Source organism: Colletotrichum gloeosporioides, assembly GCF_011800055.1.
Source record: "Colletotrichum gloeosporioides strain Lc1 chromosome Unknown consensus_21, whole genome shotgun sequence".
NCBI classification, from domain to species: Eukaryota; Fungi; Ascomycota; class Sordariomycetes; order Glomerellales; family Glomerellaceae; genus Colletotrichum; species Colletotrichum gloeosporioides.
The window spans coordinates 112800-138439 of record NW_025544666.1 but is presented as its reverse complement, the minus strand read 5'-3'; the positions used below and the strand labels follow the sequence as shown (position 1 = coordinate 138439).

Sequence of the window (25640 nt, the reverse complement as noted above, 5' to 3'; positions counted from 1 at the left end):
GATCGTATCTTCCTAGATTTACAGTCTTCTTGACGTCCTTTTTCGATTACTCGGTCCAAAACTGATGGTACATCCTCCTCGTCGGGCAGATGAGGCGCTTGGTCGCAAACGTGAATCTAGGTCGAGAAAGAGCGACTATATCTATACGGAAATTCGAACTGAGAGTGATTACGGCGAGAAAGTGATCCGGGCCTTGCTCGGTGTTGATGGCTAGGTTTTCGCTGAGATGAGCTGGATGGTTTTGATGTCGTCGCGTCACCCCGATGAGTGAGGCTCGATCCCCTGCAAGGCTGCAAAGACGTGGAAAGAGTGGTTGGCAGCGGAAAATATCCATCAAAGGTCGCGCTAGCCTCTTTCGGGACTGGGGCCCTGCGAGCTTCCCCAATCATTGGAAGGAGCTCCGACCTTTTTCACCTTCCAGGTCCACATTTTCTTTGCGACGCGGTACCTCATTGATGTATCTTTGACCTTCACTCATTCAACCTCTCATCTCATCCTCGACGTCGCTTTGAAGGATTCGAGATCGAGACGGCAAACAAAGAATCCTCAAAACATGGCCGACACAAACATGTCAGGCGACCAGCCCGCCGAGCCCTTCACCCTCGAAGAGCGCATCCAACAGCTCTGCGACATCGACAAGAACATTGTCCAGCTCATGAACCACACCTCCTCTGCCATGTCCGCCCTGAGCAACAAGCCCCAGTCTTCGTCATCCAACACCACGAGTACCGTCTCCCCCGAAGACCAGAAGCAGCTCTTCAAAGACTCAATGGACTCCCTCTTGTCCACCCTTCACACAGTCGACGTTCACATGAAGCGCCAGATCATGGGCCTTGAGGAGGCCGGCATCATCAAGCTCCGCAACGACGCTTCTAAGGAAAGGCAGGTTGTCATGAATGAGGATGCAAAGATCGTCGCCAGACCCTCGTTGGAGCCAAACGGAGTTGGCACCATTGGCAACCTGGATGTTGGGTGGCTCAACAGCCGCAACAACAAGGTCGAGCGCGACATGGAGGCCGAGCTGTGGGCGAAGATGAGGGAGTTCCTTGAAAAATACCATGCAAATGAGCAGCCAGGAGGAGCCGACAGGATGCAGCAGTGAGAATGGCCTTGGCGAATGCAGTACTGAGAATATGCGATCGAGACGCCCAGCATGACGAGAGAATGACACAGTAGGTGACCTTGTCATTTATGTTCCCACGCAGTGCTGACCGTTCAGATAAAATACCCATCGTCAGCTTGATGCGTGACGATTAAAACTACGAGGCCGAGGGGCACGATGCCCGTTATTGGGGAGCAAAACACTCGGCGCTTTGAGCAGATAATGAAAAATGCTTCTGATTAAATGCTCCTAATTAATACTACCTATCCATGCTTCATGTGGCATCCACCCATCGTGACAAGGCATGTCTCGTAACAAGTGCGTGCTGATGATAAAAATGACCAATAACCGTACCCAAAGCGATGAAGCCATGCTCAAACGCCAATGCAAACAATGTGACAGACAGTCCCGTCCGAATCTCAACCATAGTGAGAGAAATGAGGAAGCGTTTTCCGTGTTGCCCTCCATTCAACTGCCGTAGAACGCATTAGGTATGGCCGGCTCAGATCTTAATGCTCTGATAGCCCTCGACAAGAGCGGCGGCGTTCTTAGTGACCGCAATCCATTCGGGAGCATATTGCAAAGCTTCATCAAACGCAGGAATGGTGCCCAAAGCGTTTGCATCACTCCATGCGCAGCTAATCTTACCCCTAAGCCGGGGTAGATCAATCAGAAGGTCGTCTGTTTGACGGAGTCGGAGCTCTTCGTGGGGGTCTGGACCAACGGCGGAGGTTGGAGAGTCTGCCGAGGGCGAAGACGCAGCGACCTCCGGGGCACCTTTACCCCATTCCAAGTCCACAGTCCAAGGCTTTGACCAATCTCTGCGCCAAAGGACGATGTTGGTCACAGGGGACCCTTCTGCCCTCCCCAAAACGGTCTCAATTCCAGCGTTTCCATGGACGTGCCAAGCCGAGACCTCGTCATCAAACCACAATACACAATTCTTGGACTTTTTGGCATCGATTTCAACTGTGGCCTTGTAGTTGCTCGAGTTTGAGCGGCTCACATTGAAGGTGATAAGGTCAGCGTACTTGTTTTTGGCCGAGTCAGTGGACAGGCTGCTTGTTATCTTGGGCAGCAGGACCGTGGCGTTATACACGCATTCGTGGAGTTCGAGTCGAGATGGGTGACATGAAATATCTTGGCCGACAGCTGAAGGAAGCTCCTTAATCATCTCGCGAACATACTTCTCGATGCCGGTGATGTGAACGAACGAGTACTCGTCTTGCAGTTGGACAGACTGCTGGAATCTGACCTTGAGACGACTTTCCGAGGAAAATGGAAACGCAACCAGATTGTAGACAAGGGTGATGCCAAAAAGGAAGACCAACAGCACAGGCAGATGGTATGTGACCCGGTGAATGAAAGGGATAACTGGCAGGAGAAGGAAGACACTGAAGAGAGCCAGGATCAGGTATGACCATAGCGAATCGATACCATCTGCACTGACTTGATTTAACGCAGACGTAATGAAGAGCGCGATTTGACTTAAAACCACAATGTTGATCGGCGCCAGTACCAGAAGCTGAACAATCCAGGTCCACGAGGGCAACTTGGCAGCCCATGGCTGTTCCTTCTCGTGTGGCGACTGGGCATCTTCCTTTGCTTTGGAATCACTGTCGCTGCCTGCAGTGGCTGCGTTAGATCGTCGGTAGCCCGAAGTGAAAGTCTGTCGAATCGTGCCGTGGTTTTCATTCTCCCCGCCCAACAGAGCACTGGTCTCTGTCGGCTCTCCGATTTGTTCTTCCGCGGGTGCGCGAGAGGCGGTCTCGCTTGGTGCGGGAGAAATCAGAGCATCCGAGTTGGGAACTTCGGCAATATCATCGCGATTTTGTTGGTCGTGGTAGGCTGCTTCGGCAAAATCCTTCTTCGCCGGCAAAGCGAAAAGGTCCAAGAGGCTGATCAGTGTCGCGACAAACACGGCCGAGTGGAAGAAGGCGAATGGATAGACGCCGGCGATTTTGAATCGATCGATGAGGACCGTTGCAGCAACCAGAAGAGTCCAGCTGAGGATGAACAGCCAGATGTGGGCATATCCTCGCTGTATGCCGCTGGGTCTCATGGAGCTTGCTCCCTTCGAGATCAACCAGAAGCTAATGAAGAATAAGGAGAGAAAATTCGCCCATCTACTCGTGTTAGAGGTACTCAATTTTGTTTGCTCTTGAGGGAACTTACACTACATATTCACTGCTGTAGATGATCTCAGGATTGACTTTGTGAGTCAAAAAAGCCGCAGCAAACGTGAGACCGGCGGAAAAGACGAAGGCAAGCGGAATTCGGAAGAAACCCTTCCACCCTCCAAGGGAAATGGACGTATCATTTGCGTCGACCTTGGCGTTGCGAGAGAAGTAGTAGTACTTGTCATTTCGGGACAAGAGGTAGCTGACGAGGACAAGAATCAATGGTGTCACGATGAGCAGAGTCAAAGCCCATGCGAAGAGGCCACGCAACTCCAAAGAGGCGAAGCCCTGTCCAAACATGTCGAACCAGGCACCCTCGGTGGGACGGCCACTTGACACCTTCCTCTTGTCTCCTTCTGCTGGTGAATCACCGGTGAAGGAGGACGTGTCTTTCTGGAGATGGTCGACAGCTGCCAGGGAGTTGGTCAGCATGTGCCACATGCTCTCTCTGGACGCATGGCGGGTGTCGTCCTGGTTGGTGTGGTATCTGGCGCGAGGACGGTAGAAGGCGATGTCAAGACCACGCTGGCCAAAGTTCTCCTTCCATACACTATAATCGGTTCCACTCTTAATGAGGCCCAACTGGAATCCATCGAAAGCAACCACAGAGCCGAAAGGATGTGGCGCATGATTGTATGCTTTGACGACTTCCAAATCAGTGGCGCGGAACAAAATTGCTCGTCCGCCCGCGCCGGCACCCTCAAGATTGACGAACGTGGTGGTGAAATAATACAGAGGGCTTTGGACGTATGCCATGGCTCCGTAAAGGCCATCCTCTTCGCCGTTGTTGAGAAGGAGAACAATGCCACGCTTGGGCTGACGGCCCGTGGCATTCTTCGTGTAGTAGTCAAGCATCTGGAGTACACTAACGCACCCCATACCGTCATCAGTTGCGCCATAGCCAGTGGAAACACTGTCGTAGTGAGCATTGACGAGGACACCACCCTTGCCAATCTTGCGGCCTTCGTCACGTTTCCACCACTCGCCATCCTCGTCTTCAGTGCCCCGGATGTACACGAGCTTGTTCGTGCTTTCAAAGTAGACGCCAGACCGTCCCCCGTTGTAGGATATATTCGAGATCGTGTCGTCAAATACTGTGACGCGAGGACCCTGGGAGGCTATCTTGTCAACTGGCGAAGTAGATGTCTCGCTGCATGAATGTTAGCTTCGGCATCAGTCACCTCTATGCAGAATACTCACACAAGAGCCTTGGGCCGCACAATGCCACCAGCATCCTTTTCCTTGGTCCATTCGACACCATTTCGGTTCAGAATCTCCTCGATCCGCTTCAGCAGGTAGTTGCCGACCTCATCGTTGGCACGGCTGTTGTACGGGTGGTACTGCCTCGTGATGGTCGTCAGGTCGTGCCACGCCTCGGTGACGTTCAGTCCGTCGGTTGGCTTGACATTGGGAACAGTCTCGTGGATCCAGACAAGCGGGATCAGGAAGGCTGCGTACACGACAATCAGCCAGAAGGTGACCGGTCCCTTGGTGAACCCGAACGGGTTGACAGCCATGGCTGCCGGTAGTCTTGGGTATCGCTCGGAGATAGCGGTACTTCGAAAACGATGGAAGATGACAATATTCGGTCAAAAAGGAGTGTGGCAAAGGCTCTCGCAGCACGTATGTCGGTCGGAGGATTCGGAGTTGAGGAGGCTGACGAGCGGAAACATGAAAGAGGACGGGAAGGCGTCATGTCCAGGCTGGTCTGCTGCTCCGCTGTCTGGGGACCATGCTGCGCTTGCCCCGTACCCGTATCTCTTGCGCAGGACGGCGGAACGCTCAAAGTGGATGATGCACAGCACTCCTAGCGCAGAAGGTGGCCCAAGCTCCCGCCTGCCCTGGGTCCAGCGTTCGCGACCTCCTCCACCAGCGCCCACTAAAGCGCCTGCGGCGGCCTGTACCTTAGGCTGCGATATAGATGTCATTAATGCGGGGTTCTCATGCAACTGCGACGCTCGACATGCAGCTTGCGCCTGCTTTTGCGACGGTTCGCCTTTCGATGTCTTGGGGTGGTGCGACTCAATTAGGACATTGCACGTATTCGGGGAGAGTCCAATCACGAACGGCCAATGGTGCACGAAGGTTTGAGGGACATCTGTCTGGAGCAACTCTCGGCGTCCACACTCGGATCCGACTCCGAGACAGCGCATGGGCTGTTACAAACAACTTCACGTGAACCAATTCAATTTTGATAAATGGGATGAACTACTACTGTCCATGCTGTGGCGTACGAAGGACCCTATAAATTAGTGCCGACTTCAACCTATCATACAATTTCATCTGCGCCTTCTGCTTCTCGAATCTGCTTCACATGAACGAGGGTACGGGCACCGGCAACCTGGAAGTCATGTTGAATCCCTGGTCGTTAGTCCATCGTTAGTCGGCGCGTGCCGTCAGTATCCTGTTAGTTGCCTGTTGTCCTTGCTGTGTCGCATCAAGCACCCGGGGGAGGCGGGGGAGGTTGGTCGCTTGGGGGCGGAGGAGGAGCATTGTCGGAGGGAGGTGGAGGGGGGGCACCACCGGCATACTGCTGAATGAGAGCGTTCAGACCACCGGCCAGACCAGGAGGAGCACCGAGACCGGGGGCGCCGGGGGGTGGAGGCGGGATGCCCGCGGGAGCACTCATGCCAGGAGGGGCACCGTATCCAGGGTAGCCGCCGTAGCCACCGCCGTAGCCGTTGTTCTGCGTTCCAGGAGGTTGATGCCAAGGGGCGGCACCGGGGGCGGCACCAGAGGACTGGCCACCGTAGCCCTGGCCGTAGTAGCTGTCGCCGCCGCCGTTTCCACCGTGATCATCACGGCGGCTGCCACGGTCACGAGCCCAGGGAGCAGCGCCGCCGCCACCGCCGCCACCACCACCGTCGCGGTCACGATCGTCTCGCGAGTCGCTGTTACGGCTGCGCCAGGGAGCAGGACCACCAGTGGGACCACGTTGCCAGGGCTTCGCGTCGCCGCTGGGACCATTGTTGTACGTGCCAGGACCGGCCTCGATGCGCGCAGGAGCGGCGCCGCTGGAGGAGCCGCCGCCGAGTTCTTGCATAAGTTGCTGCTTGGGTTAGCTTGTGCCACAAAAGTCAACGGATTGTGGGAACATACCTCGTACTCGCGGTCGACGGCATCTCCGCCTCCAATACGACCGGCAGGTCTGCCACCGGGGGCGTTGCCGTCGTTGCGCCAGCTGGCGCCCTTCTGGCGGTCGGGACAATCTCTGGCCATGTGTCCTGCGTTGCCACAGACACGGCAAATAATGCTGGCAGTGTAATTTTGTCTCTCGGGGCAGTCGTACTTGCGGTGACCGATTTGACCGCAGTTCTGGCAGGCCTGGTTCTCGTCGTCTCGGAGTGTACCGTTGAGAGCAGCGAGCTCACGAAGCTGGTTACGCTTGAGCTCGTTCTGTCCCTCGGGAATCGAGGCGGCCTTTTTCAGGGGTGATTAGCGAGTGGCGAAACAAACAAGGGGTGGAGAACGTACCGTTTCAATGATGTTGTGGATGAGCTTCTTGGCCTTGTTGACCTTCTCCTCTGTGTCGGCCATGATGAGACAGTGCAGGTCCTCCTCCTGGTTGCTGGCGTGGGCGGCGTCGGAACGACCCTTTCCCTCCTTGACGGAGCCTTTGCCACGAATGGCAATCTTGGCGCCTGATTCTGTTTCCATCTTTTTCAAAGTGTTGCCACGGGGTCCGATAAGTAAGCCAACTTCAATGGGAGAGCTACGCGTTAGTATCTGTATCAAAAGGGTGAAGCAAGTAATGACGGTCCCGGTCTGACAAGGCCAGGTCTGACAAGACACCTGGAGGATGCATGACAAGTTTGGCCGAGATCCAGGCAGGGAACAAGGGAAACAAGAATTTTGGTTAGGAGGGTTAGAGGGTTAGCAATCATACTGAAGTTAATCTCTGGATAGTCGTTAACAGGCACGTAGACCTTTTCCTGGGTCTTGGTGGGCCTGCGGTAATCCTGCGGCGGGTGGTAGTTAGGAATGGTCTTCATGGCCTTCTCGATGAGCTTGTGCCGCTCATCTTCGAGGCGCTTGCGGTATCGGTATTCGCGGGTGTTGATACGGCGACCGTGGTTGTCGTACTGCGGAGGCGGAGAGGGGGATCTAGAGAGTTAGCCAAAACCATCGAGTGCGCACGCGAAGGAGCTTACCTGTCTCCATCCGCGGGGACGACGTCGTCGATACGGAGCTTCTGGCTGATCTCCGTGATGCGCAAGTGCAGAGTGTAGGCCTCCAGCTGCTCGCCCGTCATGTTCGCCGTGATGGCCGTCGTCAGGCCCATCAGGCCGGCAGCCTTGTTCTCCGACGCGTCGCCCCAGCGGTTTCTCTTCTTTCTGCGTCGAGGTCCATCGGCGTCGGTGCCTGTTCGCGATGTCAGATTCTGTTGCAAAAACTCGGGGGCGCCAAACCGAAGAGACTTACGAGGCTCTGGGCTGCGACCGCGCTTCAGCTCGCCATTGCCGTTGCCATTGCTGTAGACTTCAGGCTCCTCATCGTCGCCACCGAAACGGCGCTTCCCGAGAGGGATGTTGTTGGAACCCGTAATTCCCTGGTTTCTCCACGACATCTTGTTTGCTGCGCGATAACAATGGTATGTCGCAAGGAGGTGATGTGGTGTGATGGCGAATGGGGATTGCGATGAAGGAGGAGGGAACTTTATATGGAACCGAGTTTAGCGTGGACCTGCGGAGATGGAAACCATGTCCGGGGCACTGGCTGACCTTGATCGGCTGCGACTGGTGCCAGCTGCGAGTCTTGGCAACGGCGAGGCAGGTGGGGCTCGCCACGTGATTAAGATTCAAAGTTTTTAGAGCAAACTCATTCAACCCTTCACTCACAGGCACCCGCTGCCCAAGAACGATAAGACCAGCAGTAACTTAGCAAGAAAGAAGGAAATCTGCAAAACAGATAGTGCTAAAAGGGCAAAAAATTATGATCAGTGGGAGGCTTGAACTCCCGGCCTTGGCATTACCAGATACACGAGGTGATGTATTAGTACCACGCTCTAACCAACTGAGCTAACCGACCTGATTCGGCTCATTGGAGCTTGAACGTGCAGCTCAGTTCTGGCATATTGTACCGAGGCCTAGGCCGTGCATTCGACCCAGGTTTGGGTCTCAGTGGGTTAAGTCTCTCATCTGTCGGCAAAGGTCTCAGTCATCTCTTGGGATGAGTGAGATGAGTGGATTGTTATCCGACTACTTAATTAGAACAATCAACATGTCCTGTTCACCTCTTATTGTATCTCACACTCAACTCAGCCTGCTAACCCAGTCTCGACTGGCTCCCATATCTCCCATCACGGGCACCACCAGATGTCACATTACTTAAAACATCAAGCGCTGGAATGAATTACTTTTCACGAGGTATCTACGCCCTATTTCTTGGCGGCATCCTCCTGCATGCCCTTCAGGATCCACGCGCTGGCACCCTTGGCCTGCTCATCCAGCTCCTCGTCCGTCTTGCTGTAGTGCTCCAGCGCCTTGTGAGGCGAGGGGACGTGACGTCCCGCCTCGAAACCGGGACGCTCGACAAGCTTCCACAGCCACGCCTTCAGCGCGGGGAACTCCTCGAGGTCGATGCCAGCCCACTTGGCAGCCGCGACCCAGCCCCAGCACGCCATGTCGGCGATGGTCACCCGGTCGCCGACGAGGTAGCCGTGGGGGTTCGCCTTGAGCTGGGTGTCCATGGTGCGGTACAGGCGGCGGGTCTCGTTGGTGTAGCGGTCGATGCCGTACTGGATCTTCTCGGGAGCGTAGCCTGGGCGGAGTGGTCAGCCTTTCTTCGGGATAATCTGTGACGTGCAGTAGCAACTCACGCTTGAAGTGGTTGGCCTGTCCCTGCATGGGTCCGAGACCACCCATCTGCCAGTGCAGCTGCATCACATTAGCTCAACTCTCTCAATCAACCCGCTTGAAGCATACCCAGTTGTTCACCTCCCAGTACTCGCGAGATCCGTACGGGTAGGAGACCTTGTGGTCCTTGTCGTAGCGGTCGACGAGGTACTGCATGATGCTTCCGCTCTCGAACAGACGGATGGACTTGCCATCCTCAAAGGTGTCGGTCAACGCGGGGATGCGGCCATTGGGGTTGATCTCGAGGAACCAGGGCTCCTTCTGGGTGTTCTTGGAAATATCAATGGCGGTGGTCTTGTAGTCCAGGCCAAGCTCCTCCAGCAGAATTGAGACCTTGATACCGTTGGGCGTGCCCATGGTGTACAGGTGGATATCGGTCTTGGTCTTGGCAGCCATGTTGAATACTTGTTTACTCAACTGTCCCAGTCGGGTAGTCATGAATGGGTGGGATGAACAAGGTAAGTGGGCAAATTTCGCAAGAGAATCAAGAGATGTCGTCAGAACAGGGTGTCGAAGATGGTTCAGTGCAAATGGTGGAAGAAGTCGACGCCGAGGCCAGAGTTCCTAAATACTAATCCAGAGCTCATTGACCCCTCCCCTCGCCCGCGTAGCTGTACAGCTGTTACCTTAATAATATGGGGTGGGAAAGACCCGCCAGGACCCCCGTGGAACATCGCTAAAGCCATGCCGCAAGCACTGTTCCAATGTTGGGAAATGCTTCCGTCACAGTGACCCCTCCACCGCGCCCTTCTTCCGCGGGGCCATCCAGACGTGCTTAGAAATCACACACCCAAAGCCACTGCTGCAGCCCAGGCATCCCACCACAATGAAGCGATGGCGTCACTCCGCTCCAGTCCCCCGCGGGCGGTTCGCGTGCCGAAAGAAGTGGGGCCAATTATAGAGCTCGGAGCTGCAGGCATGGAGCTGCGGCGTGTCCCAAACACGATAACTAAGCATCCCAACCTCACTTCACCTCGCCTGGTTGTATCGGTAAGCAAGAGGCTCTTCGCCGTCCGGCTCGTTGTCGAGTCGCGCCGGTCAGGAGTGCCGGCTCCGGATCAGCAGATCAAGTCCGTGGGGCTCCGGCTCCCGTCAGCAGAACCTGCCTATTGGGGTCATGCAGGGCCACGAAGGATGCGCTAGTATTCAGGAACCAAAGTCCCTTCGTGGTGTTTTCTGTCGTACCTTTCTTTTCATCGCCTCTGCGATTTCGTCTCATGATACCCACGTGGCCTCGCGTGTGTGTTATGGACCTTGATGCAGGATCGTGGCTAACATACATCCACCTTTGTGTTGCATATTTGTCTAGATGTGTGATTTAAAATCTCCACATCCCCCTCAGCCAGCGACGTGGTTTTTTATACTCTATATTCACCCATCACATCGCCAGGGACACAGACACCGGGGAATCGTTTAAACTGACACTGCGATTTCATACTTGTACTAACTGCTACTCAGGCTTACGCTTCAATCCCGTTAACTCCATACTCCTCATTGCCACGACGCTTGCGCCTATCCCGGCGACTCCTACAAATCTTATCGCTGGACCTGCTTCTACATGGAGGAACGCGTCATCTCCATCATTACCTCACATTCCGAACCATCTCTTGACCGATGGTCAAATCCTGATTCGCCCCAGCCTCTCCAACAAACCGGCTTCACGGCGCCGCACATCCCGTTTTATAACGCCCCTGACCCCGTCGACCAGTGCATGAACTGGGACCTTTGCCACTGCTGCTGCAATTATTGTTGCTGCTGAGGCTGTTGCTGTTGCTGTTGCTGTTGTTGTTGCTGTTGTTGTTGCTGTTGTTGTTGCTGTTGTTGTTGCTGTTGTTGCTGAACTTGTAGTTGCAGCTGCTGCAGTCGCTGCCGAGCCTGTTGAAGTTGCTGCCGAGCCTTTTGTCGTTGCTGCTGAACCTGTATTTGCAGCTGCTGCAGTTGCTGATGAGCCTGTTGAAGTTCCTGAGACTCCTGTAGCTGCTGGGGCTGTTGCTGCTGAGGCTGCTTCTGCTGTTGTTGCAACTGCTGACCCTGTTGCTGTTGAGGCTGTTGTTGCTGACGTCCCTCGTATACAAGCTGCATCTGCGGGTCTAACGGCAGATGGAATTGCGTCGACAATCCCGACGCAGGTTGCGATGGAGTCTGACCTTGCCGACGTAATCGTGAAGTCCCCCGTCTGCTGTGTTGTCGAGGCGGCACTCCATTCTGCGACGAGCTTGGCCCTGCCTTACAGCCGTGTCCATGCCACGCATATCTGGGTCCCCGGCCGTCTTCCAAGCGCGTGCGTCGCATGTCGTTATTGCGCTGGACTTCCCAGCGGCCGTCTCCCAAGGGCACGCATTTGACTCGGTCGTTGCCTGGAGAAGAAGTTGGGTCCTTGCGCATATACTCTCGCATGCCGTTATTGAGCAACTGAAGTTCCAAGGGAAGGCATGCTGGACTGTGCTTGGAATGCCCCGTCCACTCGATTGGGGTGGGTGGCAGTTCATGATGACCCTTTGCGTACAGACGATACGAGGCCAGCACACTCGACATCGCGATGCCTCGCGGTATACTTGCCGGCTGCCCACTGCGAGATCGTCAGCTAATTGATTACAGGTGTTTGTGGATTCAACATACCTCCTCAGTGCGGCACGGGCATTCCTCACAGTTAGTGACCATGCCATATAATCGCAGAAATCAATGAAAAGATGCTTCTTCTTGGCATCGGGAGTGTTGCCAGATCCTCGATCAATCTGTGCGGGGCCCCCGTTTATGGTCTGGCTCTTCCCGTTCATGACCTGGGCCTCCGCGTTCATGATCTGAGTCTCCGCGTTCATGTCCTGGGCCTTCGCGTTTGTGATCTCTGGCTCCTGGTTGGCGTAATGTGCCAGCAAGTCATTCAGGGCCTGCATCTCCTCGTTCATGGTCTTGGCCCCCGCGTTCGCGATCTCGGCATCCACATCCATGGTCTGGCTCTGCCGATCCTGGGTGTTTGCGCCACCGAAAGGAAAGACAACCGACGTGGGCTGCAAATCCGGTTGGAAAGGCTGGCCGGGCTGGTCAGTCTCCATCACCATAGGCTCTTCTGGGACAGCCGGGGTCGGCCATTGAATCTGAGGCTGCTCGCCAACTTGACTAGCAGCGCCAGAGCCGACCAGAGACGGGCTTGACTGCGGAGCTTGCTCGTCAATGCTGCCGAGCTGGGCATCTTGGCTTGACTGGTAGCTGTTGCCTGGGCTGGCTCCGACCGTGTAATCATGGCCTGGGCCGGCTCCAGATAAGAGTGCGTCCGCCCAACCGAGGTCCCTGACAAAGTTCGAATGCATGCGGTCACCCGCATCCGCGGAACTATCATTGAAAGGGTTGGGGTCCATCTTGCTTCTGTCGTGTGCAAGTCCGCGCGTAGCAGGTGAGGTTATAGAAGGATAAACTCAAATACTGAAAGAGATGCTCCAGGTCAGACGAAAAGAGACAGCGCAACTATGGCGGTGATGTGTGAGAGATGAAGGTAGGTGGAAATAGGCCAGCGGAAATATGTGTAATGTCAGGAGAGAAGAATGAAAGGACGGAAGGAAAGAAAGAGGGGACAGGGAGGGACAGGAAGGAAAAGGGGGAAGCAACTCACTATCTGGTACGTCGGCTCAACGCGTTACTCAACGGAAGAATTCGACAAGACTGACGCTGTCACAGATGCAAAAAAAAAAAAAAAAAAANAAAAAAAAAAAAAAAAAAAAGCCTCGATATTTTCGACTCAGGGTCTCTGCTCTCAAGCTTCGGTTTTGCACTGTAAATCTCTCTTGACCACGGGTGTTCGCAAATAATCCACGGTAGACCAATGTCAGAAGACACAGACACTTGAACGTCGATGGCAACTTGATCTTTTCTGGACGAGTGTTCGAAAAAGGTGCTGCTGGATGGATGGTGCAGAGGGAGAGGTTGGCCAAGAAGACAATGGGACAACGGCTACTTATACTGTGATGGCAGGAACTGGAATCACCCAGCCTACTTTTTGGCCCGCTCCCTCCCTCTTTGTCACTATGCTCAATCAGGATTATGGTTCATACAGGCGAGGGCCTGACATGGCTAGCAAGGTCGCGACGCCGTCAGGTTCGGTGTGTATCTCCTTCAGACGAATCGGAGGACATGGCCCAGCGCCATACTGCCAAGTTGAGTAAGCCCAGTGGTTGTGGTATCGGTACTCGTCCGCTTTTGTTGTGGGAAGCCCGTCTAGGTGTTCGCGAGGTCCAGAAGTCACGGGATGTACTTTTGAGAAATCTGCTGAGAAAAAGGGCGTGGCGGAATCACTGAGGCAAGAGTCATATCAGAGAGAGCAGTACCACAAGTCACGTACTCAGGGGAATGTCAAAGAGCGTATTATCACCACGCAATCTTCCACCAAATTTCCAACATTGATTCTTGAACCACGGCTTGTCTGAGCCTTCCATATGAATCTACTCTACAAGCCTCCCTCTTTGGAGACCACACATGATCTCGACGCCGCCCTGCTGAGATCCATACTATGCTCATTTTACCACAGCCACCTCTCAACACATGTTACACACATCTCACCGAAACCAGACGTGAACAAATCAAACTCTATTCAACTTGAGCACTTGTTGGCCTTAAGAATCAGTACCGCCGGTCACTCGCACGCTATATCAAGAAATTTCTGAACTCAGACCAGGCCATCTATGTTCGCGAAGTGTGTCACAATCGACCGTTGTGAACCATTGCCATTTTGTTTCTGGAACAAAAAATGGGGGAAAGACATTTGTCGATGCTATCTCGTGCCTCGTTTTCGAATATTTCAAGAAACAGACGGATTATCGTATGACCGGAGATATAAGGTGAGGCGCAATTTAGCTTGCATCTGTTGGCGTACAGGTCGGCAGTTGAACCAGCTCAACGGGCTACCACACCACGCCCAACACCGGACCCAAGTACATCTACGTACCGATGGCTTTCGATTTTGTGTTTGGATCTTTATGCCACAAAGGTCAGAAAGCTTTTCAAAAGTCATGCGGGCTTTCCGTAGAAGTTACGAAGGTCAACACAGCAGACAACATCCAGGTGTCCTCAAATCTGGTTCTAGAGCGCTCAATAGCTCGAGTCTTGACGAAAACATCCTGAACAAGGATCTACCGCTCTCCAGCGGGCTGACGGAAGATGATCGGGAAAGACGTTTTGCTTTCCTCATTCTGCAAACGTTATGAGTATGGTGGACAGGTTATTCAGATATGCCATCTCCGGCGCGACTGAGATGTGGACGCATAGGCTCCTCTTAACACAGCCAGTAACATACACGGCAGCACAAAGCCACCAAGGCTGCTCGTACAGAAGTGGCCAAGATACGATTGCCAAGGAGGTGTGTCGTGGGGAGAACCGGCTACGTTGCCCGCAAGGGTCTGTCATAGAGGTAGTTGGATGAACCTCAGGACAAATTCGAGTATCACATTCAGCCTCAATGTGGGACCCATGGCTTTGAGATAAATGTCTTTTCTTGTACCTATGTATCGTAGGTGCTTGGATACTTGGCCACTATCTTCTGCTCTTCAGGGTTATTTCAAGCTCTGATTCATCGCCTCAGCGCTGTAAATTCTCTGATTGGTCTAAAAAGGGGGTTGGGAATCTCAACTCTCCAAGTCCGTACAGTATTCTGAACTCTTGAGTAGCAACTACACGATTCAAGCCATCCACATGGCCTCTCCGCCACCGTAGCCACAACCCTTATTCGGTGAGGGACCCATCCACTTAACGGGTTAATGAGGCGCAGAATCGGGCAGAGACCACGAAGGTAGCCGGTCTCATTGAGGTTGATACCAGGAACTGTTCCGATGTGCAAAAAACCCATCAAGGCTGTCCGTCCGCCGCCTTGGTCATCAACTTGAACAAGTTTGATATAGATAAGAGGGAGGAAATCTACCAAGTACCAAATACATGTACATGTCGTTACACCCCTCTCCGCCTGATGCCGATCCATTAGATGCTTCTCAGGAAAATACATGCTATGAATCCCTTCGTCCGAGTCAACTCAAACGTCTCAGTGTCCTCATCTCGGGACTGGTAAAAAATGCAAACCCAGACTCCGTTGCCCGCCAAACTCCTTTTTTTCCGTATTTCATTTCAAACTGCTGTCTGGAACGAGACGAGCCCGTCAAGAAGTTTGAGCCTTGCGCTTGGTGCTTCAAGGCTGCACCCGCAAGCCCACTGGCCTTCCCTCGTCGACAATCATCTGCTCGTCAATTCTCTTGCCGGTATCGCCCCATTCCACACGCTTCCACGTCAATATGCGGGCCTGGTTGGTGTCAACTTCGAAGACGCGTATCCGCCGGTGGTAACCGCCGTAACCGCCATAGCCACCAAAGCCGACGCCGCCGGCGTAGCACATCCACAGGGCAGGTTTGTTTTCCTTGTCAGTTGAGAGAGAGCAGTAGTCGTTCGCGTGGTCACTGCGTTTTGTTAGACACGTCTGCGGGGAGGAGACAAGAGACTTACTGTCCGCAGCTGACCATGACGACGCCCTGGTCGACGAGGGCGTCGCGAAAACCAGAATTAAAGTTTGGTGCTGTCACACCCTCCCTCCATTCGCCCTTGATGGCGAGCTCTTGATCTCTGTACTCGGGAAGAGGGATGTGGATGAATGCCAGATCCATGTGAACATGGGTGTACTGCTTATGCGCCTGCTTAAGGCTCTGGGCCGTCTTCTTGAACCAGTCAATCTGGTTCTGCTTGATCCAGTCGTACCCATGCCATTTCTTTTCGTCAGGCGAGTAGGCGTGGGAGTCGAGCATATACAGGGTCAGCGCCGAGTGATCAGACTTGCCCCTAGCAAGAACCTCAACGTAATAGTTGCCGACACCCTCAATGTCCTCCGGGCCAGCCTGCGCAAGTGAGTATGGCAGGGATTCGAGGATGGACATTTGCGCGGAGCGAGGTAGCGTGAGATCGTCATGGTTGCCAAATATGGAGACGTAAGGAATCTTCATCTTGATGAGGATCGAAGCGATTTTGAAGATGGCCTGTTTTGTCAGCGCACGTCCATCTTTTGACCGCGGAGATGACCTACCGATTGCGCATCCGGCGCCGATTCACCATTCACTTGATCTCCGCTCAGCACAACCAAGTGTGGCTTCTCCTCGGTGAGGATCTTTTGCACAAAGTCCAGCGTCCGGGGGTCCGCCTCGCACACGTCCCCGTTGTAGCCCTCGGGCTGGGCGTCGCGGCACTTTCCAACGCCAGTGCTGAGGTGGAGGTCGGCGAGCTGAACAATCTTGAACTTGCCATTGTCGGCGATGCGCGGGTGCGGCTTCGTCGGCTCCTTTTGGCTGCCTCGTCGAACGGTGAGGTGGGAGACGGGAACGTCCTCGTTGAGGGGCAGGAGCAGGGGTGTCCCGCCAGTGATCTCCCACCCGTTGCGCGCCTCGACGGCATCGTCGCCGAAGAGGACGTCGACGCCGGTGACGGCCTTCTTAGAGTCGCTATCCTTCTGGTTGGACGAGCGCTTCACCCACAGGCCGTAGGGCCGGCTCTCCCACCGCTCGTCCTCCTCTCCCTTCTTGGCAGTTGTGGGGTCGAGTCTGCCGACGGAAACGTCCATAACGACCTTGTCTTCGGCGACGAGCTCCTCCTCCTTTTTGCGCGCAACGTGAACGTATGCGCTCGTCGTCCATGACTTGCCGAGATACAGATCCTTCTCGATACGGTGCCACTTGTTGATGTCGAGCTTGCAGGAGGAAAAGACGTTGAGGGAGGAACACTTTGTTATTGTGATGTCGGTGACGATCAGCCCATGGTGGTGTTGGGGCATGTAGTGGTGCATCGACTTGGGGAGGACTCGGAAGTTGCGGTCGAGGAAGACGACGACGATGAGGGTGACCAGCGTCACCGCAGTGAGCTGGACTATCGTGCGCACCTAAGGGAGGCAGGGCATCAGCGCGCGGGTCTTGGACGACGGGCAGACGGGCAGGACTTACTATGCGGCGCGTCATGTTGGGCGACACCGGGATTGTCGCAGAGAGTGGAAGGAGTAGTATTGTTTGGGGGCGATGGCCGGTGGTGGCGGCGTAACGTAGAAAATGCGGGATGCTAAGGGGAACACGAACACGAACAATCGGCTCCGGCGAGCCTAATTCAAGCTACTGCTTAGGCCATATCATGGCCCACAGACTCGGTATACAAGAAATAAGAGTTGCAGATGGGGCGACTGAGCTTGTTCTCGGATCATGAACGACGACAGCTCAGCAGGGCGACAGGGGGGGCGGCAGAAAAGGAGCAAAAAAGGCACGATGGACGATTTCATGGACTCGGTCGATACAGGTCCAGTTTAGTGGAGCCAGCTGCCAGAATCTGGGGTAGCAACCTCACTTTTGCTCACTTTCACAGGTCAGGCCTGGGTCCTTGGGGTCTTTGGGTCACACCAGTGACTGGTCACTGCCCACTGAGGTTGGCGCAAGGTCCCTGAGTGAACCCGGAACCCAACCTTACCACGCCAGCTGTTTGCGCGCCTGGTGGAACGCGGGCTGACGGGTAGGGTCGACAGATACGTACCCACCGCACATCCATCGATTAGGTTATCAAGGTTTGATTGGCTGGGCGGTCGAGATGTGAGGCCAGGAGACACCACCGACCCCTCCCAGGCCATCGCACGTGCCTCCCTCCTTCACCCCTTCTCTCTCTAATGATTCAACACACCGTTTCCGTTCTGGTCCAACGCATTGTGTCTCTTCAAAAGGCTTTGGAGAGACGGCCACCAAGCACACGGGCCAGACGACGGGGGGACGGACTACGGCACGGCAGCATCCAGCATCGTCCTCCCTCACGGCAGCCGGGGCGTCTTCCATGTCGGTGGAGCAGCCCTGCCCGGCCGTCCGCCGTTCCATCTTGACAGCGTCACAGTCCCTCCACGCGATACACGTAAGCTCGAGACGTGGAGGAGTTGGTCTGATGAGAATAGACGGACTCCTGCAGTGCACATCAGGCAAGAACTGCTGCCCCGTTGACGCATTCCACCCAGCCCGGCCGCGCGTCAATGGCCAATTGAGTTTGATTCGCAGCCATGCTCCCAGTTGATGGCAGTCTCGACACACGCGACGAGATGAAATACCGCTCATCATGTCGCCTCCTCTACGGATGACAGAAGCATAGACGGACCGGCGGGTCGATTAGGTTGAAGATCAGTTGGGGCTCTGCTGCTCGACGTCACACGGCGACTATGCGTGCGGCGCAGCTTGAGTCAGTTTCGACGCGCCACGAGCCGAGCGGAAGTCGTGACAGCGGAGACTCGGGGCCAGTCGCAACACGAGTGTCTGCAGACACGCGAACGAAGCCATCTTCATGCTTCACTTATTCTTTCAGATGTTCTCGACATCACTCTATGCCTCTCGACGTCCAAGTTGAAGCTGGACATGCCTGACTGAAAACGTCCTTGCAGCTTGCCGAAACGAGGCACACTACAAGATGAAAAAACCGCTGAAAGACACCACCCGTAACGCAACAGCCAAACATCCTTTGTTTCTTCTCCAACGGGAAGCCGCAGCTAATCCAAAGATAACCTCCATGGCCATTGTCTTTCCCATCGTCAATTCCATCAACAGTTGCAGCAAGCAATTTGGCTCATGCAGGAACAGTGGCCCGTGCTCCTGCATTCTCGCTTAGCTGCGCGGTACGTACCGCCGACAGCTTTGGCAGGCGCAGGAAGGCGCACCTAGGCACCTCGTGCTACCTTCCCGCCGCCGCTGCTGCCAGCTCTGCTCTGCTGTTGTCGTCCTGCGAACCAAACCAGCAACGACGCGCCTCACCTCAAAAATCGTCATAACCCCCGACGATCGTCAACCACCAGCCTCCCTCCACCGTTCCACTTCGTCATCATCAATCTCTTCCCATCTCCGCTTGCGCAGTTATCCATCCGCTTGCGCAATAACAATTCTTTCACATCTCGAATTATCCCGTATCCCCCAAAAACCACACAGTCGCAAGCATGGCCACCGACTACAGCTCATTGAAGGTGCCCGAGCTCAAGAAGCTTCTCCAGGAGAGGAGCCTTCCCGCCACGGGCAACAAGCTTGACCTGGTCAACCGCCTTAAGGAGAACGACAAGGCATCTGCCCCCGCGCCAGGTACGTCGACGGAATGAATGCGCCTCCGACCCCAAACTGACCGTCGCAATCCCAGCCGCAGAGGAGGACGAGATCGACTATAGCGACGACGAGCCCGCCGCGCCTGCCAAGGCCGCCGAAGCATCCAAGCCGGTCGAGGAGGCTGCACCTGCCGCTGAAACAGCCGCAGCCCCAGCTCCCGCCGCGGAGCCCGCTGCGCCAGCAACCACCGAGGCCGCTCCCGAGGCTGCGCCTGCCGCTGCCGAGACGACCACCGAAGAGAAGCCTGAGGAGGCCGCCGCGCCCAAGGAGAACTTCGCCCTCAACCTCGGTGCGACCGACGCCTCAGAAGAAGCTCGCAAGCGCGCCGAGCGTGCCAAGCGCTTCGGCATCGTCGAGGAGGACGACGACGCCAAGAAGAAGGCTGAACGCGCGAAGCGCTTCGGCGCCGATGCCGACGCCGCCAACACTTCCGCCCTCGACTCGGCCCTTCCCGAGAGACGCCCCAAGCGCGGCCGTCCCGAGCGTAGCGACGAGCAGCCCGGCCGTGACTCCAAGCGCCAGAGCACCGACGGCCGTGGACGCCGCGGCGGCAGGGGCAACAGACAAGGTCGCCAGGGCGGCGGTCGTCAAGGTGGCGGCGGCGTCGAGAAGCAGCGCAGTGCTGCGGTCGACCCGGCCGAGAAGGCCAGGATGGAGGCTAGAGCCAAGCGCTTTGCTGCCTAGATGGGGTAAGACGAGTTGGCAGGGGATTATGTATACTACTATGGTCGGGGAGCTGGAAGGCGTTTTCGTTCACGACGATGAACATGGAGACGCAAACGCAAAATTTGAAAAACGACAGGTCTTGGTCTACGCCGAACGAGACAGCGTGGTAGTTGGCACCACGCGTCTACTTTACCAGATATCTTTACAGTAATGGAATAGAGCAAAAAGCTTTTTTGTATCCCAACTCGGTTTCGTATGTGTTGGTCGATTTGAAGTGAGCTGGCATCGTTTAGATTCAACCGTGAACTTGATAGCCCAATTACTAGTCTGCGCAACGGGAAGAAGTCCAACGTTACCTTGCTGAGCGGAGGCGAAGTGTGGCAACTCCATGCTAACCGGGTAGTCGGCTCTCCCACAGCAGATGTGACATTGGCGATTGAATCCACCTCACGTCCCGAGGGCCGACTCCCTGGCAAACAAAAGTCTGATCGATGACCCAATTGAATATTACTCACTCAGAGATGCGAATCAGTTCGATGGCGTCTTATAAGGCTACCTATTCCGTGAGTGGCTGGCTCTTCAACAATGAGAACGCCTGTCACGGGTATTCGGCACCGTTGTTGAAGCCGTCCATCGACGCAGTCCAGCACCAAACATGGACCCGGAGCAACGATTCATTTGCATCTGGGTATGGATCGCCGTCCTTCCTTATGGTCACTTGGCGGTTATTCATCCTAAAGAGCTACGAGTTTGGAGACTGAGGCTATGCATTTCCGCAGTATACGACCCTACGTTCAGGCTTCATTCTTGTCCAAGCGACCAATATCACCGCACAATCGACTCTGTCGTCAGAGACATCATTTATGGAATATACTATAAACTTCACCACCATTATCTATATCCCAAGGCACAAAGGCTCGGCACAGTCCAGGGCCAAAGGCTAGGCGCTCGAAGAAGTATATCTATACACCCAGGCATGGCGCCAACAAGCGCAATTACCTCCCTCGACAAATTGTACAGTCTTTCCCCTAATTTTGAGAAAGAGAAATCAATCCTGCGTATGATTCAAGTTTAAATAAGCACAAAAACGTCGGTTGCAAGGGCTTTCGTAACGCCCTCGGAAGCCCTGTTGCCACTTTGCGAGCCTCACTCGGCGCATTTAAAGAGAGGGACAGAGCAAACTTTTCGGTATTCCACACAAACAATCAGGGGAACATCGCGAAATTCACATCATTACTTGACTCGAATTGGCTTTTCTTTTCGCGCATGTCACTCTGCCTGGACACGATTCCTGGATTAAAGCACAAGGCCACGGCACGTCTCATTGTCTGCGTCCTTCAAAGGTATTGCCCGAAGCGTATTCATACTTGATGTTCTGGATTAGACTTTAATTCAAGCGAAATATGGAAGTATGACCGAGCTTGATTCTGACATAGATTGCTGTCCGCCAAAGACTTGCCACCTCTAGCTCCGTTGAATCGCACTCATCGTCGTCTAATTGGTCGCTGAACGAGGAGACCTAGACTTCTAGGGGACGTTGTTTATATGGCGCTAGAAACCAAAGATAGTCTTAGAGCAGTTCCTTCACAGAGATCGGGGCCTCGCCTCTGTACGAGTCTTTGCTCAAAATGGATGCAGTACCCGCACATGAGCTGCGTACATCGGTGAAGATGAGTGCTAGTACCTGGGTTGTATATTGACACGGCCTTTCCAAATGTTATCGTGATTCTTTTGCTAGCGATGCTGGAATTCTGTTTCTGCGTGGGCTAATGACCTACCGTGACATTCTTCTCCAAGGGAGTTGTGGTATACTGGCGCGTGTAACCTCTCTATAAAGTTCTCTATCGCCCGTCATGTTGAGGATATTCATGGTATTCTCAACACATAGCTAAAAGATTGGCATTTATATAAGGCTGAGATAGAGCTGCGTTACAATATCCAACCACTGATACTTGCATTCCAAATCCCGAAGGACAGCCCAAGGGCACTTCTACCCATCCATCCCCGTCAGCTAGCAATCCGTTGACAAATGATGTCCGAAAACACAGTGTCGCCCTCCCTTAAAGACGGAGAATCCCTGGTCCTCGTTCTCCAAAGAGAGAGAAGCCGAGTCGTGATGAGGCGGGAGGCACTCCCGCAGCCAGCCAAAAAATCCTAGACATACGTGACAACCAAGAGACTTGCGGCTTTGAACATTGTGAGGGCTGCAGTCGATGTTTGATGGAAGGTTTCTCGTCCTCATCTGAAACGATGTTTAACGTATAGTAGCTTAGGAAAACATACCAAAAGTCATATGAAGAGTCACTTGCTTAGACTTTCAGCTAACAGGACGATGCTCTCATTCATTGCAACGCCATGGACGGGGATTGAGCTGGCGCATCGCACCCCAAATACGCTGATCTCACACCTGAGGTCAAAAACATGAGACGCGTTTTCGATGATGCTTAAGACCATCATCGTGTAATCTGGTGCTTATTCTAGACGTCTTCCGCGTATAAAAGGACCGAACCGATGAGGAACGAAGAACGAAGCGGAACCAAATCTCTCATCGTCAGTAACGTTGCCCCTGCCTGGGACATCACCTCCCTACCCCCAAGTGTATGATGCTCAGCATAACGCGAAAATAACCTACATCTTCTGGGCCCTGATTTGCCTCAGAAAAAAAAAAAGGGAATATGCGGAGATCACACAATATATACCACGAACTACATCCTAGACTTATTATCATTTCCACCTCTGAGCTCACGTACTGGAATTCCGACCCTGCCGTTAGCTCTTTGGGTAATTCCATGGCCTACTGGTGAAGTATAAAGCTCTACGCAGGCCACACCATTTTCCACAATCCACAATAGAAGTACAATATCCCGTGCTTTTTCTGAAGGTGATTGCAAAGGTCATCCACGTGATGCCACACCACAATCACTTACTTTTTAGTACCTTCACCGCCCATCGCCCTCAAAGCAGCCTCGTATCGTTCATTCTGTTGAATAATTCAACGATACTGAGGACGAACAGAGGCAACGAAAACCTGTATTGGCTGGGCATTGAGGAGATAGAGTGTCAGTGAGCACCACAGGGCGCGCTCACCCAACAGGAAAGAATGCGATCTCCGTCTTCTGGTCACACGCCCGAAGTCCATTTTCGTGTCCCGCCTAAAGAGAGCAAAAGACGGCCACAAGGCCTCTTATATCCTCAAGCAGGTCTCTGGACTGGAAGCCTTCACTCATATAAAGAACCTTCGGCACTATTTTGAAAGTCGCCGCCACCGACAATGATGTCGGTTTCTCGTTCTAGGAAGTCCTCCCAGTAATCCGTTGCAGTCCATGACGAGGCTGATAAGCGTAGTTCCCGTCAGTATCGCAGACTCTCACTTACAGCATCGCCGACCTCCACCTCTGCGACTCCTTACTTTTTGTCAGGTATTCTCTCCATGACGAAACCATTGAACTCTAAAGATGTTCGACGGTTCTCGAGATTGACGACATTAACAGGCGTAAAATTTCCAATGCCAACCCCCGGTCCAGACAATACAGACCCAGCCATGAGTCTTGTTGCTGCTATCTGAGAGCATGCATGTCTTTCACTCACTTATAACCAGATCTCACAACGTCCGTCGGGCCTCAAAACAATCCAAGTCCAATACAAAACCACTCCTCGCCACAGACCTCATCCCTTTCCCAAAGTCACATCCCCATCCCCTCTCATCTAACCCAACCCAAGCGCTACCTTAGTCCACTACCTCAGCCCTTCCCGCGGATCCAGTAAACCTGCCAGAAAAGCGCCCCCTCCCCCTTCTCGCGCAACCCAAACAGAGCGAAAGACCAGGAACGACCTCCTTCGAATCCCATCCCACTCCTCCGCCATCAGCTCCAACGAACAAAGCCACGCCGCCAACCCGCTTCCCCAAAGGCCCCTCCTATCACGATGTCCAACAGGAGATCCATAAAGCAAATCAACATACACTCACAAGTCCCTCATCAGTAAGTGGCTCCTTCCAACACGAAAACCGCTACCCGCCCACCTTACCTTTCAGCCGGACCCTCGTCCGTCGCCCGCCGGCGTCTCTTAGCTCCCGGAGTTTTTCTAGCAAATCTCCTGGTCAAGAAAGAAAGAACGTACGTGCGCCAAAAGGGTTAGGTGAGCAAGAAGACTTGGTTTCCAGCTCCGACCACGTAACGCCTTGACTGGAACCGATACGTCGATAAACTTGCCAACGCATCATTACTCACCAGCTGAAGAGTTCTAGCTAGTCCCCGTAACCTCTCAGCTCTAGTATGAGACGCCATAATTTGCAACATCCCACGCCCAGCGCGCTAATCCCGCGTTAACGAGAAAAGACCAACAAAAAGTCCGACGTTTGCGCTACGGGACGGACGGGCATTTCTCTGGGCTTCCTTCGTCTGTGCGGACCCTCGTGGGGGATGACACCAACACACACCAACTCCAAAATCCAAAGTGAACAAACTTTTTCTCGCTTTTTAATTATTTTCTCATCCATCCCCAGCAGCCGCCGATGGGGGGTGTGAAGAACCGCCGTGCAATCCGCACCTCGTCGCTGTCACGTTACTCGCTACTGAAGACTCGTGAGATTGCACATCCCTGCTGTCTCATCACCCACAAGCCAATCAACGCCCGTAACCCCCTGTCCGCCTGAGCAACAACCCCCCGTCGCGGGATCTCTGGCGGCTACGATTGGAGAAACTGACAAGGGCTAGGTTGCTGGGTTCGTCTTTCTCTCGTCTTCGATGTCATTGCAGAGAGCATGTCCGATTTTCATCTTGTTGCTCCAGTCTCGCTTCTGCAGGCCTCTTCGTTTGTGATTCAATCTCGTTGTCGATGGAAAATGCCAGGTTTGTGCTCTACCATTCGGAGTCAGCGAGACGATCGTTGCCCTTCACCGCTGCAAGTACCGAGTACATGAGTACATATGCGATGTGCGCCCTCTGAACCGGGAAAAAAGAGCCCAGAGATCTGCGATTACCGCAAAAAGCCGGGCAAAGCCACAGGGTTGCCGTTTTCTCGCTCAACCGAGCCCGGCTCCGTTGGCACTGAGCCACCCGAGACCCGCTCCATCGGGTCTGAATGCCACGTCACCAGCCTCACGGCACCAGTTGCAAGGGCCACGGATGAGGCGCGTGGCGGAGTGCATGTGTGAAGTGGCCCCTTGTGGCTTCAGGTTGCCTCACTACCGTCACTCTGAGCGCCACCTTACGGCGCCGGTTTGCGAATTGCTTCCTGCACGTCGTCTCGCTCGCTTCGGCGGGCGACCTTGGCTGTCTTTTTGCAGCAGAGACCCGGCTGTCGGCCCTGGATGTGCCTGTTTTAGACGCGGCCAGCGCATAACAATCGCCACAATCGAGCTGCAGGTTTCAGCTGCTCTGGTTTTGTTTGCTGCGTCGCTGTCTGGGTGTCGTCGCTGGCACTGACGTTGGAGGAGACGCTGCCTGGTCCGGTGAGCCGGTCCCGTGATTCCACTGCCGGACAGACCCTGCTACGGCGGTCTGCCTGACGGCGCGCTGTTGGATCGATGATCCCATCTGGGTCGCGGAGAGGGCCTGCTTCTATTCTCGTTATCTTGCATGCTGCCTTGCTGCAGTGGAATTTCATGCCAGGCATCCCAGAGCCAGCAGCTCCGTCGCCTGTCAACATTTTTGTTTCTTTTCGGATACCGTGCACTGTGAGCACCGTGCTCGGCCTGTCAAGGTTGCTCCATGCAGGG

At 54.3% G+C, this 25640-nt stretch overlaps 6 protein-coding genes across 6 annotated transcripts; 2 read left to right on the top strand and 4 right to left on the bottom strand.

Annotated features, from left to right (window-relative positions):
* Window positions 1–553: 553 nt before the first annotated feature.
* Window positions 554–1102, top strand: GCG54_00013006 (uncharacterized protein; the record flags this gene model as incomplete). Its single annotated transcript, XM_045412869.1, has 1 exon — window positions 554–1102. One exon carries the CDS (start codon window positions 554–556, stop codon window positions 1100–1102), a length of 549 nt encoding a protein of 182 aa, XP_045267527.1.
* A 502-nt stretch (window positions 1103–1604) lies between these two features.
* On the bottom strand, window positions 1605–7849 carry GCG54_00013005 (Vacuolar membrane protease; the record flags this gene model as incomplete). The annotated part of the gene is made up of 11 exons (XM_045412868.1): window positions 1605–3228; window positions 3278–4432; window positions 4483–4812; window positions 5035–5192; window positions 5558–5643; window positions 5806–6331; window positions 6382–6702; window positions 6757–6923; window positions 7169–7386; window positions 7434–7644; window positions 7705–7849. The coding sequence occupies 11 exons, from the start codon at window positions 7847–7849 to the stop codon at window positions 1605–1607; spliced, it is 4941 nt and encodes a 1646-aa protein (XP_045267526.1).
* Window positions 7850–8659: 810 nt separating this feature from the next.
* Window positions 8660–9533, bottom strand: GCG54_00013004 (Glutathione S-transferase-like protein gedE; the record flags this gene model as incomplete). The annotated part of the gene is made up of 3 exons (XM_045412867.1): window positions 8660–9042; window positions 9101–9158; window positions 9207–9533. The coding sequence occupies 3 exons, from the start codon at window positions 9531–9533 to the stop codon at window positions 8660–8662; spliced, it is 768 nt and encodes a 255-aa protein (XP_045267525.1).
* A 1347-nt stretch (window positions 9534–10880) lies between these two features.
* GCG54_00013003 (uncharacterized protein) lies at window positions 10881–12493 on the bottom strand (the record flags this gene model as incomplete). The annotated part of the gene is made up of 2 exons (XM_045412866.1): window positions 10881–11706; window positions 11757–12493. The coding sequence occupies 2 exons, from the start codon at window positions 12491–12493 to the stop codon at window positions 10881–10883; spliced, it is 1563 nt and encodes a 520-aa protein (XP_045267524.1).
* A 2810-nt stretch (window positions 12494–15303) lies between these two features.
* Window positions 15304–17107, bottom strand: GCG54_00013002 (Phosphatase DCR2; the record flags this gene model as incomplete). The annotated part of the gene is made up of 4 exons (XM_045412865.1): window positions 15304–15568; window positions 15615–16138; window positions 16186–17031; window positions 17093–17107. 4 exons carry the CDS (start codon window positions 17105–17107, stop codon window positions 15304–15306), a joined length of 1650 nt encoding a protein of 549 aa, XP_045267523.1.
* A 1988-nt stretch (window positions 17108–19095) lies between these two features.
* On the top strand, window positions 19096–19939 carry GCG54_00013001 (uncharacterized protein; the record flags this gene model as incomplete). The annotated part of the gene is made up of 2 exons (XM_045412864.1): window positions 19096–19234; window positions 19290–19939. The coding sequence occupies 2 exons, from the start codon at window positions 19096–19098 to the stop codon at window positions 19937–19939; spliced, it is 789 nt and encodes a 262-aa protein (XP_045267522.1).
* Window positions 19940–25640: the final 5701 nt, after the last annotated feature.